Source organism: Neomonachus schauinslandi, chromosome 11 (assembly GCF_002201575.2).
Source record: "Neomonachus schauinslandi chromosome 11, ASM220157v2, whole genome shotgun sequence".
Taxonomy (NCBI): domain Eukaryota; kingdom Metazoa; phylum Chordata; class Mammalia; order Carnivora; family Phocidae; genus Neomonachus; species Neomonachus schauinslandi.
In genome coordinates, this window is record NC_058413.1 from 57,194,541 (window position 1) to 57,211,496 (window position 16,956).

At 40.3% G+C, this 16,956-nt stretch overlaps 1 protein-coding gene across 1 annotated transcript in view; it reads right to left on the reverse strand.

Moving 5' to 3' along the window:
• Positions 1-16,956, reverse strand: part of RSF1 (remodeling and spacing factor 1) — a 165,430-nt gene that overhangs the window by 69,372 nt on the left and 79,102 nt on the right. Inside the window, exons 3-4 of the mRNA XM_021704606.1 lie at positions 1,054-1,146; positions 440-645 (exon numbers count right to left, since the gene is read on the reverse strand). Of these exons, the coding sequence (XP_021560281.1) occupies positions 440-645; positions 1,054-1,146 (299 nt within the window). The remainder of the gene's footprint in view (positions 1-439; positions 646-1,053; positions 1,147-16,956) is intronic.

The following is a 16,956-nucleotide window of genomic DNA, read 5'->3' on the forward strand; positions in this document are numbered from 1 at the left end:
AAGAAATATATGCACAGTAAAGATTAAAAAATATACTAAAGTGCGAAAATGAACTGGCCAAATTAAAACAATTAGAAATAAATAAATAATACCTAATAGAAAACTGTAGCTAGTTAAGAACCAAACAATGCTTTTCTTGTATTTCTGTCTAATGATGGGTTTTTCTGTGCATATTATTGGTGCCTTACTATTTGTCAGATTCCAGCTTCCTGAAGTATAAGGTACATGTGCTGATATGGACCACCATGCTAAATATATTTATTTGTTTGAGAAATAATTAAGTGCCCACTATGGATATTGTGCTGGGCACTAGGCTAGGTCCTGGCAATTCTCCAACCCCACAAAAAAAGGACTACCCTAGCCTCAGAGATTATATTCTTGCAGTGAAGAGATTAAAGAAACACACAAATAAATGTGAAAAGATGCCAACAAAAGATACCTGACAATGCATTTCCATGAAGAGCCATCTTGATCATCCTGTTCTTCTATGTACATTCTGACATTGTGATCTTGATCCAACTGGTACCAGTACATGAGGCCATCTTTGTCTCGGCCAATTGGTTGGAGACGCATGGTATCAGCATCCTCCTCATTGATAATGTTCTTGAATTTGAGATTGTCATCAAACTGACACTCGCAGAGGTACTGGAAAATAGTCATAACATGGGTTAAAATAACCCATAAATGTTTCTCTATCATGTAAATGTGGTATGTTTAACCATAGAACTGATTCAGGGATGGGAGCAGAAAAAATGTGTGTAGTTTATCCATCTTTCACTATCCTCTCCCCACTTTTGTACAACCTGTTTAGAATAAGCAATTTAAAAAGATATTATTTCAAGTTAACACTTTAGTATTACTTAAATTTACAGGTTTAATATTATCAATGACACAAAAATCATATCTCAAAAGCACTGTGTACTAGTCTCCCAAATTTTCTTATGTAGAAAATTTTCAATGATTCTTTCTATTAAAGCTTTTAGATGACATTATTCTTGAAACGACTCTTGGTGAATTAATTAAAATAATTGTAAAAGATAATAAATTCATTACCTTTAGGAGTGCTAGTTTGCATTCAACACTCATTTCAAGATAGCCCTTCTTCTCCATCTCCCATGCCCAGGTGCTATTAAACTCTTGGCATATCTGTCAAACAAAGTTAGGATTTTAATACATAAAAGCAATTCCTATTTACATTGGTATTTTACTGTACAATTATGTTAACTGTTCTTGTTTATACATATTTACAATGGAACGAGTTTATAACAAATACACTTCAAGCCAAATCCATCCTCAAATACACCAGAAATGTTTACTACTTAACTAATATCTGAATTTAAGTTAAGCAGTGATCTCTATAGCTGTCTCCTCCTCTCTCAAGCATTTTATACACATTTTCCCAAATGCAAAAATTATCTAATTCCCCTTCCAAATGGCCTAGAAGTTCCTTGAGGACAATAGTTGATTTATCTCCATGCCTAGAAGAGAGGTAGCATTCAAAAAGCATGCCAAATTATAGGCACATTTTTAAAAAGATTTTATTTTATTTATTTATTTGCGAGAGAGTGAGCGGGGGTGGGGGAAGCAGAGGGAGAAGGACAAGCAGACTCTGCGCTGAGTGCAGAGATTAATGCGGGGCTCAATCCCATAACCCCAAGATCACGATCCGAGCCAAAATCAAGAGTAGGACGCTTGGCTGACTGAGCTACCCAGGTGCTCCTGTAGGCACATTTTTTTTTTTTTAATTTTATTATGTTATGTTGTTAGTCACCATACAATACATCATTAGTTTTTGATGTAGTGATCCACGATCCATTGTTTTCATATAACACCCAGTGCTCCATGCAGTATGTGCCCTCCTTAATACCCATCACCGGGCTAACCAATCCCCCCTCCCTCCTCCCCTCTAAAACCCTATTTGTTTCTCAGAGTCCATAGTCTCTCATGGTTCATCTCTCCCTCCAATCCCCCCCCGCCCATTTTTCCCTTCCTTCTCCTAATGTCCTCCATGCTATTCCTTATGTTCCACAAATAAGTGAAACCATATGATAACTGACTTTCTCTGCTTGACTTATTTCGCTTAGCATAATCTCCTCCAGTCCCATCCATGTTGATGTAAAAGTTGGGTATTCATCTTTTCTGATGGCTGAGTAATATTCCATTGTATATATGGACCACATCTTCTTTATCCATTCATCTGTTGAAGGGCATCTCGGCTCTTTCCACAGTTTGGCTATTGCGGACATTGCTGCTATGAACATTGAGGTGCACATGGCCCTTCTTTTCACTACATCTGTGTCTTTGGGGTAAATACCCAGGAATGCAATTGCTGGGTCATAGGGTAGCTCTATTTTTAAATTTTTGAGGAACCTCCACACTGTTTTCCAAAGTGGCTGTACCAACTCATATTCCCACCAACAGTGTAAGAGGGTTCCCCTTTCTCCACAACCTCTCCAACATTTGTTGTTTCTTTCCCTGTCCATTTTGGCCATTCTAACTGGTGTAAGGTGGTATCTCAGTGTGGTTTTGATTTGGATTTCCCTGATGGCTAATGATGATGAACATTTTTTTCATGTGTCTGTTAGCCATTTGTATGTCTTCTTCAAAGAACTGTCTGTTCATCTCTTCTGCCCACTTTTTGACTTGATTATTTGTTTTTTGGGTGTTGAGTTTGAGAAGTTCTTTATAGATTTTGGATACCAGTCCTTTATCTGTAGTGTCATTTGCAAATATCTTCTCCCATTCTGTGGGTTGCCTCTTTGTTTTGTTGACTGTTTCCTTTGCTGTGCAGAAGATTTTATCTTGATGAAGTCCCAAAAGTTCATTTTTGCTTTTGTTTCACTAGCTTTTGGAGATGTATCTTGAAAGAAGTTGCTGTGGCCGATGTCAAAGAGGTTACTGCCTATGTTCTCCTGTAGGATTTTGATGGATTCCTGTCTCACATTGAGGTCTTTCATCCACTTTGAGTTTATCTTTGTGAATGGTGTTAGAGAATGGTTCTGCATGTGGCTGTCCAATTTTCCCAGCACCATTTATTGAAGAGACTGTCTTTTTTCCATTGCATGTTTTTTCCTGCTTTGTCAAAGATTATTTGACCATAGAGTTGAGGGTCCATATCTGGGTTCTCTATTCTGTTCCATTGGTCTGTATGTCTGTTTTTGTGCCAGTACCATGCTGTCTTGGTGATCACTGATTTGTAATACAGCTTGAAATCGGGCAACGTGATGCCCCCAGCTTTGTTTTTCTTTTTCAACATCTCCTTGGTGATTCGGGGTCTTTTCTGATTCCATACAAATTTTAGGATTGTTTGTTCCAGCACTTTGAAAAATGTCATTGGAATTTTGATCAGGATGGTGTTGAAGGTATAGATTGCTCTGGGTAGCATAGACATTTTAACAATGTTTATTCTTCCGATCCATGAGCATGGAATATTTTTCCATCTTTTTGTGTCTTCTTCAATTTCTTTCATGAGTGTCTTGTAGTTCCTAGAGTATAGATCCTTTACCTCTTTGGTTAGGTTTATTGCGAAGTATCTTATGGTTTTTGGTGTTATTGTAAATGGAATCGTTTCTTTAATTTCTCTTTCTACGGTTGCGTTGTTAGTGTATAAGAAAGCAACTGATTTCTGTGCATTGATTTTGTATCCTGCCACATTACTGAATTGCTGGATGAGTTCTAGTAATTTGGGGGTGGAGTCTTTTGGGTTTTCCACATAAAGTATCATGTCGTCTGCGAAAAGAGAGAGTTTGACTTCTTCTTTGCCAATTTGAATACCTTTTATTTCTTTTTGTTGTCTGATTGCTGTTGCTAGGACTTCTAGTACTATGGTGAACAACAGTGGTGAGAGTGGGCACCCTGGACGTATTCCTGATCTTAAGGGAAAGGCTCTCAGCTTTTCCCCATTGAGGATGATATTCGCTGTGGGTTTTTCATAGATGGATTTTATGAGCTTGAGGAATGTTCCCTCTATCCCTATACTCTGGAGAGTTTTAATCAGGAAAGGATGTTGTATTTTGTCAAATGCTTTTTCTGCATCAATTGAGAGGACCATATGGTTCTTCTCCCTCCTCTTATTAATGTGTTCTATCACATTGATTGATTTGCGAATGTTGAACCACCCTTGCATCCCGGGGATAAATCCCACTTGGTCGTGGTGGATGATCCTTTTAATGTATTGTTAGATCCTATTAGCTAGGATTTTGTTGAGGATTTTGGAATCCATATTCATCAGGGATATTGGTCTGAAATTCTCCTTTTTGATGGGGTCTTTGCCTGGTTTTGGGATTAAGGTAATGCTGGCCTCATAGAATGAGTTTGGAAGTTTTCCTTCTGTTTCTATTTTTTGAAACAGCTTCAGTAGAATAGGTATTATTTCTTCTTTGAATGTTTGGTAGAATTCCCCAGGGAATCCATCAGACCCTGGACTCTTGTTTTTTGGGAGGTTTTTGATCACTGCTTCAATCTCATTCCTGGTTATTGGCCTATTCAGGTTGTCAATTTCTTCCTGTTTCAGTCTTGGCAGCTTATAGGTTGCTAGGAAGGCCTCCATTTCACCCAGATTGCTCAGTTTATTGGCCTATAGTTGTTGATAATAATTTCTAATAATTGTTTCTATTTCCTTGGTGTTAGTCGTGATCTCTCCCCTTTCATTCATAATTTTATTAATTTGGGTCCTTTCTCTCTTCTTTTGGATAAGCCTGGCCAGTGGTTTATCAATCTTAGTAATTCTTTCAAAGAACCAACTTCTAGTTTCATTGATCTGATCTACTGTGTTTCTGGTTTCTAATTCATTGATTTCTGCTCTAATTTTAATTATTTCTCTTCTAATGCATGGCTTAGGTGTCGTTTGTTGCTTTTTCTCTAGTTCTTTAAGGTGTAGAGTTAGTTGGTGAATTCAGGATTTTTCTATTTTTTTGAGTGAGGCTTGGATGGCTATGTATTTCCCCCTTAGGACCGCCTTTGTAGTATCCCATAGGTTTTGGACCGATGTGTTTTCGTTCTCATTGATTTCCATGAATTGTTTAAGTTCTTCTTTGATTTCTTGGTTGACCCAAACATTCTTGGGCAGAGTGGTCTTTAGCTTCCAAGTGTTTGAATTTCTGCCAAATTTTTTCTTGTGACTGAGTTCCAGTTTTAGAGCATTGTGGTCTGAGAATATGCAGGGAATAATCTCAATCTTTTGGTATCAGTTGAGACCTGATTTGTGACCCAGTATGTGGTCTGTTCTGGAGAAAGTTCCATGTGCGCTGGAGAAGAATGAGTATTCTGTTGTTTTAGGGTGGAATGTTCTGTAATTATCTATGAGGTCCATCTGGTCCAATGAATCATTCAAAGCTCTTGTTTCCTTGTTGATTTTCTGCTTAGATGATCTGTCCATTGCTGAGAGTGGAGTACTGAGGTCTCCTACAATTAACGTATTGTTATCAATATGACTCTTTATTTCGGTTAACAGTCGGCTTATGTAGATGCTGCTCCCATGTTGGGGGCATAGATATTTACAATTGTTAGATCTTCTTGTTGGATAGACCCTTTAAGAATGATATAGTGTCCTTCTGTGTCTCTTATTACAGACTTTAGTTTAAAATCTAATTTGTCTGATATAAGAATTGCTACCCCAGCTTTCTTTTGAGGTCCGCTGGCATGGAAGATAGATCTCCACTTTCAGTCTGGATGTATGTTTAGGTTCAAAAATGAGTCTCTTGTAGACAGCATATGGATGGGTCCTGTCTTTTTATCCAATCTGCAACCCTGTGCCGTTTTATGGGAGCGTTTAGGCCATTCATGTTGAGAGTGATTATTGAAAGATATGAATTAATTGTCATCATGTTGCCTGTGAAGACCTTGTTTTTATAGATTGTCCCTGTAAATTTCTGTTGTAGATCACTCTTGGGGTCTTTCTCCTTTTATAGAACCCCCCTTAATATTTCTTGCAGGGCCGGCTTACTGGTCACATATTCTTTCAACTTCTGCTGGTCGTGGAAGCTCTGCATCTCTCCATCCATTCTAAATGAAAGCCTTGCCGGATAAAGTATTCTTGGCTGCATGTTCTTCTCATTTAGTACCCTGAATATGTCTTGCCAGGCCTTTCTGGCTTGCCAGGTCTCTGTGGATAGGTCTGACATTATTCTGATGTTCCTCCCTCTGTACGTAAGGAATCTCTTCCCCTTAACTGCCCTTAAGATGGTTTCCTTGGTTCTAAGATTTGCAAGTTTTACTATAACATGCCGGGGTGTTGGCCTGTTTTCCTTGATCTTAGGAGGGGTCCTCTCTGCCTCTAGGACTCGAATGTTTGTTTCATTCCCCAGATTAGGGAAGTTATCAGCTACAATTTGCTCAAATACATCTTCTAGCCCTCTCTCTGTCTCCACTCCCTCCGGGATTCCAATTATTCTGACACTGGAACGCCTCATGGTGTCACTTATTTCTGTGATTCTATTTTCATGGATTCTGAGTTGTTTTTCCCTGGCCTCCTCTTTTCCCTTTTTATCTATTATACTGTCTTCCAGATCGCTTATTCTCTCTTCTGTCTCAGTTACCCTAGCTGTTAGATTATCTAGATTGGATTGGATCTCATTGATAATATTTTAAAGTTCTGCCAATTCACCTTTTATTTCTGCCCTTAGAGACTCTATGTTGCCATTAATTGATTTCTCCATTCTAGCCATTGTCTTCACAACTGCTAGCCTGAATTCCATCTCCGACATCTTGGTTATATCTGCATCCATTTGTAAATATGCAGCATAAGTCATAATCTCTGAGTCTTTTCTGTTTTGGGGGCTCCTCCTCCTAGTCATTCTGTTGATGGGTGTTTGAGGGAATGTATAGAGTCCAAATTATTGACCAGAACCCAAGCAAGATGCACCTGTTTTCTTGGGACCTTAGGGTTGCTGGCCTCTTGTTTTCCCAGCCTGTCTTCTGGGGGAGGGGCCTGCCACGCTGTTACTCAGGCCACCCTGTTTGGGCGGAGTTGCCCTGCGTCCCTGTGGCGGGGGATGGGCTCAGTGGGAATCAGTCTCTGGGGCTTTTGTTCTCTGGCACCTTCCCCTGGTGGCTTTCTGCGTCTCTTCCGCGAGTCAGAGCAGAAGAGACCGTTTCCAACCCTCTGCCTCAGAGCAGAGAGACCACAGTCTGTTCTTCAGTGAGCTCTCCAGACCACACCGTCTCCATTTCTGTCCGTGCTGCTATAAACTGCAGTGACCTGGGTTGTGCGCCCCTCCGCAGCGCTCCCGGTCCTGCCTCCAGGTCGGGGCATGTCTCTATCCTTTGTGCTTCTAAAACCACCAGCCGCTCCCAGTTCGCAGGCGACTCCGCCACTTTGGGTTCTGTCCCGGGGACTGCAGTTCGCGTGTGCACGACTCCTCCGTTCGGGGTTTCCACTCCGGGGGTTGCAGTTCACCGGTGGGACCCCGGTGCACCGGGTTTCCGTCTCGGAGGCTGCAGTTCGCGTGCGCGCGACCGTCACTCTGCCCGGGGGGCTGCGGTTCGCGTGCAGGCGGCCCCGCCGGTCTGGTTTTCCACCCCGGGGGCTGCCCTAAAGTCCTTTCCCGACGCTACCGGTCTGCGAGTCTGTGCCCTGTCCGCAGCATGCCAGGCTGTCACTCACCGGCCGTGTAGGATCCCTACGTCCAGGCACCCGCCCGCTGCCATTTATCCTCCGATATCTGCCCGCAGAATCACGGCTCCCCGCTTTGTACCTCAAAACCAACCGCCTGCGATATTCTGTTTGTAGAGATCCAGATCTTCTTACATCTCAGGCTGGTTTCGTGGGTGCTCAGAGTGGTCTGGTAGATATCCAACTCAATTCCGGGGACCAGTTGCAATAGGGTCCCCTACTCCTCCGCCATCTTTCCCCCCTCCTGTAGGCACATTTTTAATAAAGCCACTCTCCAATTCAATGTCCTCCTTTTTATGGGTAAAGATCCCATTGCTTGTCATTTGAGACCATCTATAATGTGGCAATAACTTAAATTTCTAGGTTTCTCTCCCTACACAAGAATTTCAGGCAAACCAGAGCCACTGTAACAATCTGAGGAAAGAAGATGTGGATAACCATTCCACTCAATAATAAGGACTAATCAGGAGAAATGCCATGGGTTGTATGACCTCTGCGAGCCAGTTTCTTCAGCCCTAAAAGGGGAGCAGTAATAATATTCATCTTAAATGTTATGAAATAGGCATGAAAAATGATACCAAGTGTCTAGCAACTTCATGCTCTTTGTTCTAATCCAAGGGGCAAAGAGTATAATGAAGGTCAAGGGAGAAGAACCAACCAAGGGACAAGATCACTTGGGAGCTTGGGCAATTAACTAGATAGCAGGCAGGAGAAACCCAAGCAGGCAAGTGGAACTGCTTATATAACCACACTGACCTAAGAATAAGACCAGGCTGGCCCTCCCCTCCTAGAAATGTCACCCTTTTCCTGTTCAGAACCAGTGTCATCTTTTTTTACCAACTATATAATAAAATCATACGAGATCATTGTTAGGACAGAAAAAGAAAGTAACAAGGAAAGCAGTATGACAACATAATGGGAGATCTTCAAAGGCACAAAGGAAGAATAAGCTCTCCATTCTCTGGAATACCGTATGTCTGGCTGACAGCACTATATATTGTAGAGAGGAAAAAAAATTGATATACAAAGGAAAAGGAAATTTGGGGACTATTACACAGGGAGGACCCTAAAGTAATTATATCAAAAGCTAAAAGGTCAGAATTTGAATGATATTTTGCCAAAGAATATATACAAATGGCCAACAAGCACAGGAAAATACAATCATCATTAGTCATTAAGGAAATGCAAATCAAAACCACAATGGAATACTACTTCATATCCATAAGGATAGCTGTAATCAAAAAAGAAAAATAAGGGGCGTCTGGGTGGCTCAGTGATCTCAGGGTCCTGAGATCCAGCCCCACACTGGGCTCCGTGCTCAGCTCAGTGGGGAGTCTGCTGGAGATTCTCTCCCTCTCCCATTCCCCATGCTTGCATGCTCGCGCTCTTTCAAACAAAGATAAATCTTTAAAAAAAAAAAAAAAAGTAAAATAGTAGTAAATGTTGGTGAGGATGTGGAGAGACTGAAATGCACAGGTTGTTGATGGGAATATAAAATGGTGCAGCTGCTTCCTAAAAAAGCTAAGCAGTTCCTCAAAATGTTAACATTGAGTTACCATGTGACTTAGCAATTCCATTTCTAGGTATTTATACAGGAAAAACCCGTATAACGTTCAAAGTAGCATTTTTTATAACAGCTAAAAAGTGGAAACAACCCAAATATCATCAACTGATAAATGGATAAATAAATGTGGAATATCCATACAGTGGAATTTTATATAGCTATAAAAAGGAATGAAGTAGTGATACATTCTACAGTTTGGATAAACATAAAAAACATGCCCAGTGAATGAAACCACATACAAAAGGTTACATATTGTATGGCTCTATGTATATGAAACTTACACAACAGTCAAACACATACAGACTAAAAGTTTACTTACTAGTAGTTGCCAGGGGGAAGGTAGAGGGAGGAATAAGGAATGATTGCTAATGAGCAGATTTCTTTTCAGAGTGATAAATGTTCTAGAATTAAGATAGTGGTGATAACTGCACATCCTTGTGAATATACTAAAAAACACTGAATTGTATATTTTAAAAGGGTACATTTCATGATATGTGACTAATATCTCAAAAAAAACCCCAGAGGGATAATCAAGAATGTACAACCCAGCTTTTGACTTGGATGAAGCACCTCCTGAGTGTTCTGTTGTATACCACACCCCTAAAAGAAGAAGATGTTGGTTGACAATCTTAAAAGCTAAATCTGAGTGTAGGGAAGCTCAAGTTCAGCATCTGAGAGGGGCTGAGAATGACACAGCTCCAACTGGAGCCTGCTTGATAACTCAAGTACCAAGGCACAGCCAATGGCTCATGTAGTCAGGTATCAAATACAAATGAACAACTCTTAATTATCTTTTATCGGGCGCCTGGCTGGCTCAGTAGGTTAAGCGTCTGCCCTCGGCTCAGGTCATGATCCCGGAGTCCCAGGATCGAGTCCCGCATTGGGCTCCCTGCTCAGCCGGCAGTCTGCTTCTCCCTCTGACCCTTACCCCTCTCGTGCTCTCTCTCTCTCTCACTCACTCTCACTCTCAAATAAATAAAATCTTAAAAAAGAAAAAAAAATATCTTTTATCACGTGAAAGGGGAGAAAAGTGAAAGTGAAAGGGGGTAGATAAACAGATAATTAAGATAGGGGCCTCTCTGCCTCACACTACTTACCTTCAATTTACTGACCTTCCTTATTTATAGCTTAGGGTGCAAAATTCTTGTGCTGATATTCAGAGATGAATATGCTATTCATTTTGTTTCTTTAATAAGGCAATGTAGACATATTATTGTGCCATTTATGGAAAAATAAACCTTGAAACTTATTATCATATTTGCCCAAACAGCCATAACCTATTGCTATCACAAAGTAAAGACTGTAAAAAAAAAAAAAAAATGAATACTGTAAATGACAAATAATTACGCAGGACTATATAAATCTACACTAGGGGTCAGCAAACTTTTCCTGTTAAGGGCCAAACAGGAAATAATTTAGGCTTTGCAGACCATACGGTCTCTTTTCAACTACTTAACTCTGCTGTTGTAGCACAAAAAGCAACCACAGAAAATATATAAATGAATAAACTTGGCTGTGTTCCAATACCACTTTAGTTATGGGAAAGGAAATGTGAATTTCATGTAATTTTCATATGTCAACCATTCTCCAAACCATTTAAATATGTTAAAACCACTCTTAGTTTTCAAGCCATATATAAGTAGACAGCAGGCCAGATTTGGCCCATGGGCCAGTGTTTGCCTAGAGTGTCAGAAACTAGCTGTGTCTATGAGACTGTCTATGACAGTTATTCTTGGATCCTTGTGAGACACGAAAACTGAAGGGACCCCTTGTAAAACTGCTTTTTTTTTCCTGCCTCTATTCCTGCTAGGATCTACACCCCGACCTTACACGTCTTACGGAACAGATAATGTATGTCCTCCTTGTAAAGGTCAAGGAGGTAATGACTTCTTTGGAAGTCTTCCAGCACAGTAGATAACATCTAAGGAGTAACCAGGCAGGGTCAACATGAATGCTTTCCAAGACCACTGACTCATCAAGACCTGGTTGGCACCAGTGATAAATGACTTATGAGAAACATCTAAACACTCATCTTTGTTTCCGGATGCCTGAGAAGACTCATGAACCAGACAACAATCCTCAATAAAAACCCAGACCCCAAGCAAGACTCACTCTCTTTTCCTGAGTCTCCCAGATGCTCTGTCTGTATCTTCACTCTCTCTACATCTTTAATAAACTCTGCTCTCACTTCCTCTTGGCTCACATTTGATTTCTATCCTGCACAAAGCCAAGCTGCTGGAGGGGAGGTGGGTGGGGGGGATGGGGTAATTGGGTGATGGGTATTAAGGAGGGCACGTGATATGATGGGAAAAAAAGGAAAAAGAAAAAAAAAAGCCAAGGACCCTCTTGGCTGATCCTGAGAGACCCGGACCCAGCCAGCCTGGATCACTTGCAGCAAGAGGATCCTTATTAGATTATTAATTCATATTAACTCCCCATGCTCCAACTTGATTCTGATCAAACAGTCTTGCAAATATAATTTGGTTTTGCATGCAATTTCTCTTTAGAGAATGATCCAGTATCTAAAACATGAACGTTTTTGTATAATGTTCATATTTATCATCCTATTACTCCATAATACTGGTTTTATGTCTGATTCTCTCTAATCTGATTAATGAGAGGTCATATCCTGTTGTATCCCCCTGTATGGTGCCTAAGGCACAGCCTTTCTGATATACACATGAAATCAAAGTTCTGTGCCTGCAAGGCTGAATGCCATTCAGGCCTCTTGGCCACCTGCCTGCTGCCATTCCAATAACCCCTGGGGCTGTCTTTTCCTCCTAACTTACACAGAGACAAACAAGGATGAGGATGGAAAATGGGATGGAGGGATTTAAAAGTCCACATCATCTCAATATTTACAGGAAAGGTGGTTTCACATACCTATACAGCAAATACATGGAATTTATCTCAGTGAGATCACTGACACATTAATCTTGGAGACATATAATCCTTCTCTTTTTGACAACATAGAACATAAAGCATTAAAAGGGGGCAGGATGAAAGGGGTGCCTGGGTGGCTCAGTTGTTAAGCGTCTGCCTTCGGCTCAGGTCATGATCCCAGGGTCCTGGGATCGAGCCCCACATCGGGCCCTCTGCTCAGCGGGAGGCCTGCTTCTCCCTCTCCCACTCCCCCTGCTTATGTTCCCTCTCTCGCTGTGTCTCTCTCTGTCAAATAAATAAAATCTTCAAAAAAGGGGGGGGCAGGATGGGGGGCATTAAAAAGGGGAGGGATGGGGTGGAGCAGAGAACTGCAAAAACCCTCAGCATGAACATCCAAACCCCTGAATTAAGAGACTAAATCCTCCCCCAACTCATGCTCTCTCTCTCAAATGAATAAATAAAATCTTAAAAAAAAAAAAAAAAAGTGAGACTAAATCAAACTCTAACATGGTTTCTCGCAGCCTCAGGACTTGTCTCTGGGACCACTCTGCTCCCCTTGAGTTCCTGTCTAGAAAACTCAAGGTTTCCAAAAGAATTTATTGTGTGTTCCAGGCAACACCTGATATAAGTCCCTGAATTTCCTTTTCCATTTACTTTAAAAATAAACAAACAAAACCTTACAATTGTATACTTCTCTCTGTCCCTTTGAGATGTCTATGTATCTCCTATAAGAGTGTCTTTCTCAAGGACTTGAAAGCCATTCCTTTGATTTGTAATCATCAGGAAGGATAGGACCTCTTAAGACTCTGTGGGAGGGTAGAAAGTTTATCTTTCAAAGTTAGCAGGCACAGAAGGCCTAATCAAGTTGACTGACCAACTTTCAGACCAACCCTCATACTTACTTTTTGTAAATGTTCCTTTCCCTAACCCCCTTTTCGTCCCTCATTTCCAACTCCTGAAACCCTTAGTCTCCCTTTAAAATACCAGTCACCTCTGGGCAAATTGGAATTGAGCTCGGCTCCTTCTCCTACCACAATAATTAGTGAATAAAGTCTGTCTTCACTGCCCTTATTTATCTTAGGGGGAGGAGGGTTCTTCAGATACCATTCAGAAGAAAATATTTTATAATTGAGAAACATGTTAGGTTTATAAAGAGATTAATTTATCTGGTGATTCCACCAATATTTACTGAGTACCTACTCTATGGCAGAAACTAGTCAAGGAGCTGGGATACAATGATGAAGACAGGCAACCTGCTATCATGGAGCTTATATTCTAAAAGATAGTACAACAGGTAAAAATAAGAAAATACCATGTAGAGACAAATGCTATATTGAATATAAAACAGTGATGTGCTACAGAAAGTTTGTGTATTATTCTGGTTGGGTGCTCAGAGAAGGCCTCATTAAAAAAGCGGACATTTGATATAAAAAGTTGAGACACAGAAATCAGCCACAAGAAGATCTGAAGTAGGAATGCTCCAGGCAGAAGAAACAAGCTAGCACAAAGCCCTTCAAATTTGGCATATTAGAAAAACAGAAAAAATTATCAGTATAAATTAAGTAGAATAAAGGGGAAAGTGGCAGAAGATAAGGTTAAAGAGGTAAGCAAGGGCAAAATTATGGAGGCCAGGGTAAGGAGTTAAGATTTTATTTCAAATATAATGGGAGGCCACGGGAGGATTTTAAATGGGGGAATAACAAAATCTGCTCCATGTTTCAAAAATAGCTGCTGTAAATGGATTGTAAAGGGGATAAAATGGAAACTTGGAAACCAGTTTTAAGGCAAGAGATAATGATGCCATGGACTATGGTGGCAGTAGTGGGAACAGAAAGAAGTAGCTGTATTTTGGAGGTAGAATCATCAGGACTTTTGATAAAACAGATGTGGACAGTGACTGGAAAGGAAAAACAAAGGTGACATCTACATTCCTTAGCCTGAACAAATAGAAGGATGAAAGTACTTTAAACGAAGGTACTAAGATAATACCTAAGAGAAGGGAGTTAACAAGAGATCTGTTTTGTACCTAATGAGGTTGAGGTGATATATATGACATCTAAGAAGTATCTCGCTCAAAGTTAGTGACTGAGCTTAGACTGGAAGCTTATGACTCCTGGTTCAGAGTTCTTTCCACTAGATCATACAGTCTTTATACAAACTTTTTAAAATCTGAGTCAAGAATTTTACAGCTGAGCTCTGAGAAGTCAACTCATCTTCATACCCCTAGCTTGTAACAAGTATGAGAGCCAGCAGATACAAAACAAATATCTGATGAATAAATGAAAGAAACACAAAAATAATGCTTTTACCTTAATTAAAAAAAATTCTTTTCGGTTAACCACCATCCAACATAGCACACCTTTAAGAACATTAAAAATTCTTACTAGAATAATAGTAACAGCTAACATTTATTGCATGTTTACTATGTGCCAACTACTGTTGTTATTGCTTTAAAATATTAACGCAGGTGGGGCGCCTGGGCAGCTCAGTCGGTTGTGTGTCTGCCTTTGGCTCAGGTAATGATCCCAGGGTCCTGGGATCCAGTCCTGCATTGTGCTCCTTGCTCAGTGGGGAGCCTGCCACTCCCTCAGCCTGCCACTCCCCCCTGCTTGTGCTCTTTCTCTCTCTCTGACAAATAAAATCTTTAAAACTAAAAATAAATAAAATATTAGTACAGTCAATTCTCAGAAGCTTTAGATGTATGTACTCTTATCCTCAGAAATTATGTGCTTTACCCAAGGAATGAGAGTAATAGTATTTAGTATTTTAGTTATTTACAGTTCTTAGTTATTACGGTGAAATCAATATACCTTTAGGACACCAATCAGGTCAGCTGTCACCAAGAGAATTGTGAACAAAGGCTAGAATGAGAACTATAAACTATCTAGGTCCATTCTTTATATTCAAATTACACCTCACCAAGTCTCCCTGACCTAATATTTCAATATGTCCAACCGTTTTGTATGTAATATTCTTCTTGCAGGGCTAAACTGAACATTTGCTGAACATTCTAAATATTGGGAAGGGAAAGGTGAATTAACAGTCTCTGTTTTAAGAAGTGCAGAATTCAGAAAGAGAGACGTAAACATATAATTACAGGGGAAAACGAGTCAGTGAGTTATCTACAAACTGAGTAACTGATAGATTTATCAACTACAAAAACAGAGAGGAGAGAAACCCTAATTCAGCCAATGCATAAAAGGAGATCAACTGCAACAACTCAAGAGTAAGGTTTTATTTAAGTGGTGACTTTCATGCTAGGACCTGAAGGATGAATAGGTTTTACAAAACAAGGAGGTGAAAAGAATTTCAGGAAGAAAAAAACCAGAATATGCAAAGCCAGGGGGATGTGAGTGATACTGGTATGTCCTGTCAATGTGAAGGTGAAGAGAGGAGTTCTTTCTGCTAAGCCCTAGAGCTCTAGATCATGAGTGCTTGGGTTTAGGAGTAGGCACAGACAAGGCCGTGAGGGAAGGGAGTAAGCAAGGCTGTGAAAGTAGGTCATGGCTCATAAATATGGGGGCTCAACAAGCATTTGGAAGCACTATTAAAAAACAGTTCTGTTGCACTGTGCAAGACAGACAGGATAATAGAGTCTGACGTCTAGGAGACCCACTAAAGCCTATTTTCCAACAATTCAAAGGAAAGGGGTTGAAGCTTGAGCTAAGCTACTTAAGAAAGGCAGATTCAGGTTGCTTAGTGCATGTGCACCTTACAAAAGCAGTAAGTTTCATGATTAATATATGGTTTTACTATTTACAATATAACTGTCACATAATTTCATTTGAAGTGGGCACCCTGTAAAACTACAAGATTTTTGAAAGCAAATACAAAATCTGATTCTTCTTTCTATTTTCTATAGTACCTACCAAGTACAGGGTCTTGCTGATAGTGGTCACTCAATAAATATTTACTGTGTCAATGTTCTCTGCTATAATTATTGAGAGAATTTACTATTATTATGGAATATCTGGGTATGTCTATAAGAATGCATTAAGACTTGTATAGAATGGATGTTTAGGGGGCCTGGGTGGCTCAGTTAGTTGGGCAACTGCCTTCGGCTCAGGTCATGATCCTGGAGTCCCAGGATCGAGTCCCACATCAGGCTCCCTGCTCAGCAGGGAGTCTGCTTCTCCCTCTGACCCTCTTCCCTCTCATGCTCTCTATTTCTCATTCTCTCTGTCTCAAATAAATAAATAAAAAATCTTAAAAAAAATAGAATGGATGTTTAATTCCTTAAAATATATACAGGAAATATTTCAATGGCAAGATTTCTCAAGCAACATGGTTTTAAAAATCAAAAGAATACCAAAACTCCAACTGACAGAGTGTAAGCATATATTAATTAATTAGCTCATTGCACATTTTATCAGGAATGTACTGTGTCCCAGACTTTGTGCTTGACACCAGGATAAATAAGATACTATAACTCCTGCTAAAGGAGCTCAGGATTAGAGGGACAGGCAGCTGAAATCTCAATTAACTTAAAAATTGGGCACATTTAGGGGGTGCCTGGGTGGCTCAGTCGGTTAAGCGTCTGCCTTCGGCTCAGGTCATGGTCCCAGGGTCCTGGGATCGAGCCCCGCATTGGGCTCCCTGCTCAGCAGGAAGCCTGCTTCACCCTCTCCCACTCCCCCTGCTTGTGTTCCCTCTCTTGCTGTGTCTCTCTCTGTCAAATAAATAAATAAAATCTTTAAAAAAAAAAAAAAATTGGGCACATTTACACATGGCAAAAATTTGAAAGGCTACTCTCAAAAGTAGCCTATTCTTTTTTTTTTTTTTTTAAGATTTTATTTATTTATTTGAGAGAGAGAGAATGAGAGAGAGCAAGCACATGAGAGGGGGGAGAGGTCCGAGGGAGAAGCAGACTCCCTGCCGAACAGGGAGCCCGATGCGG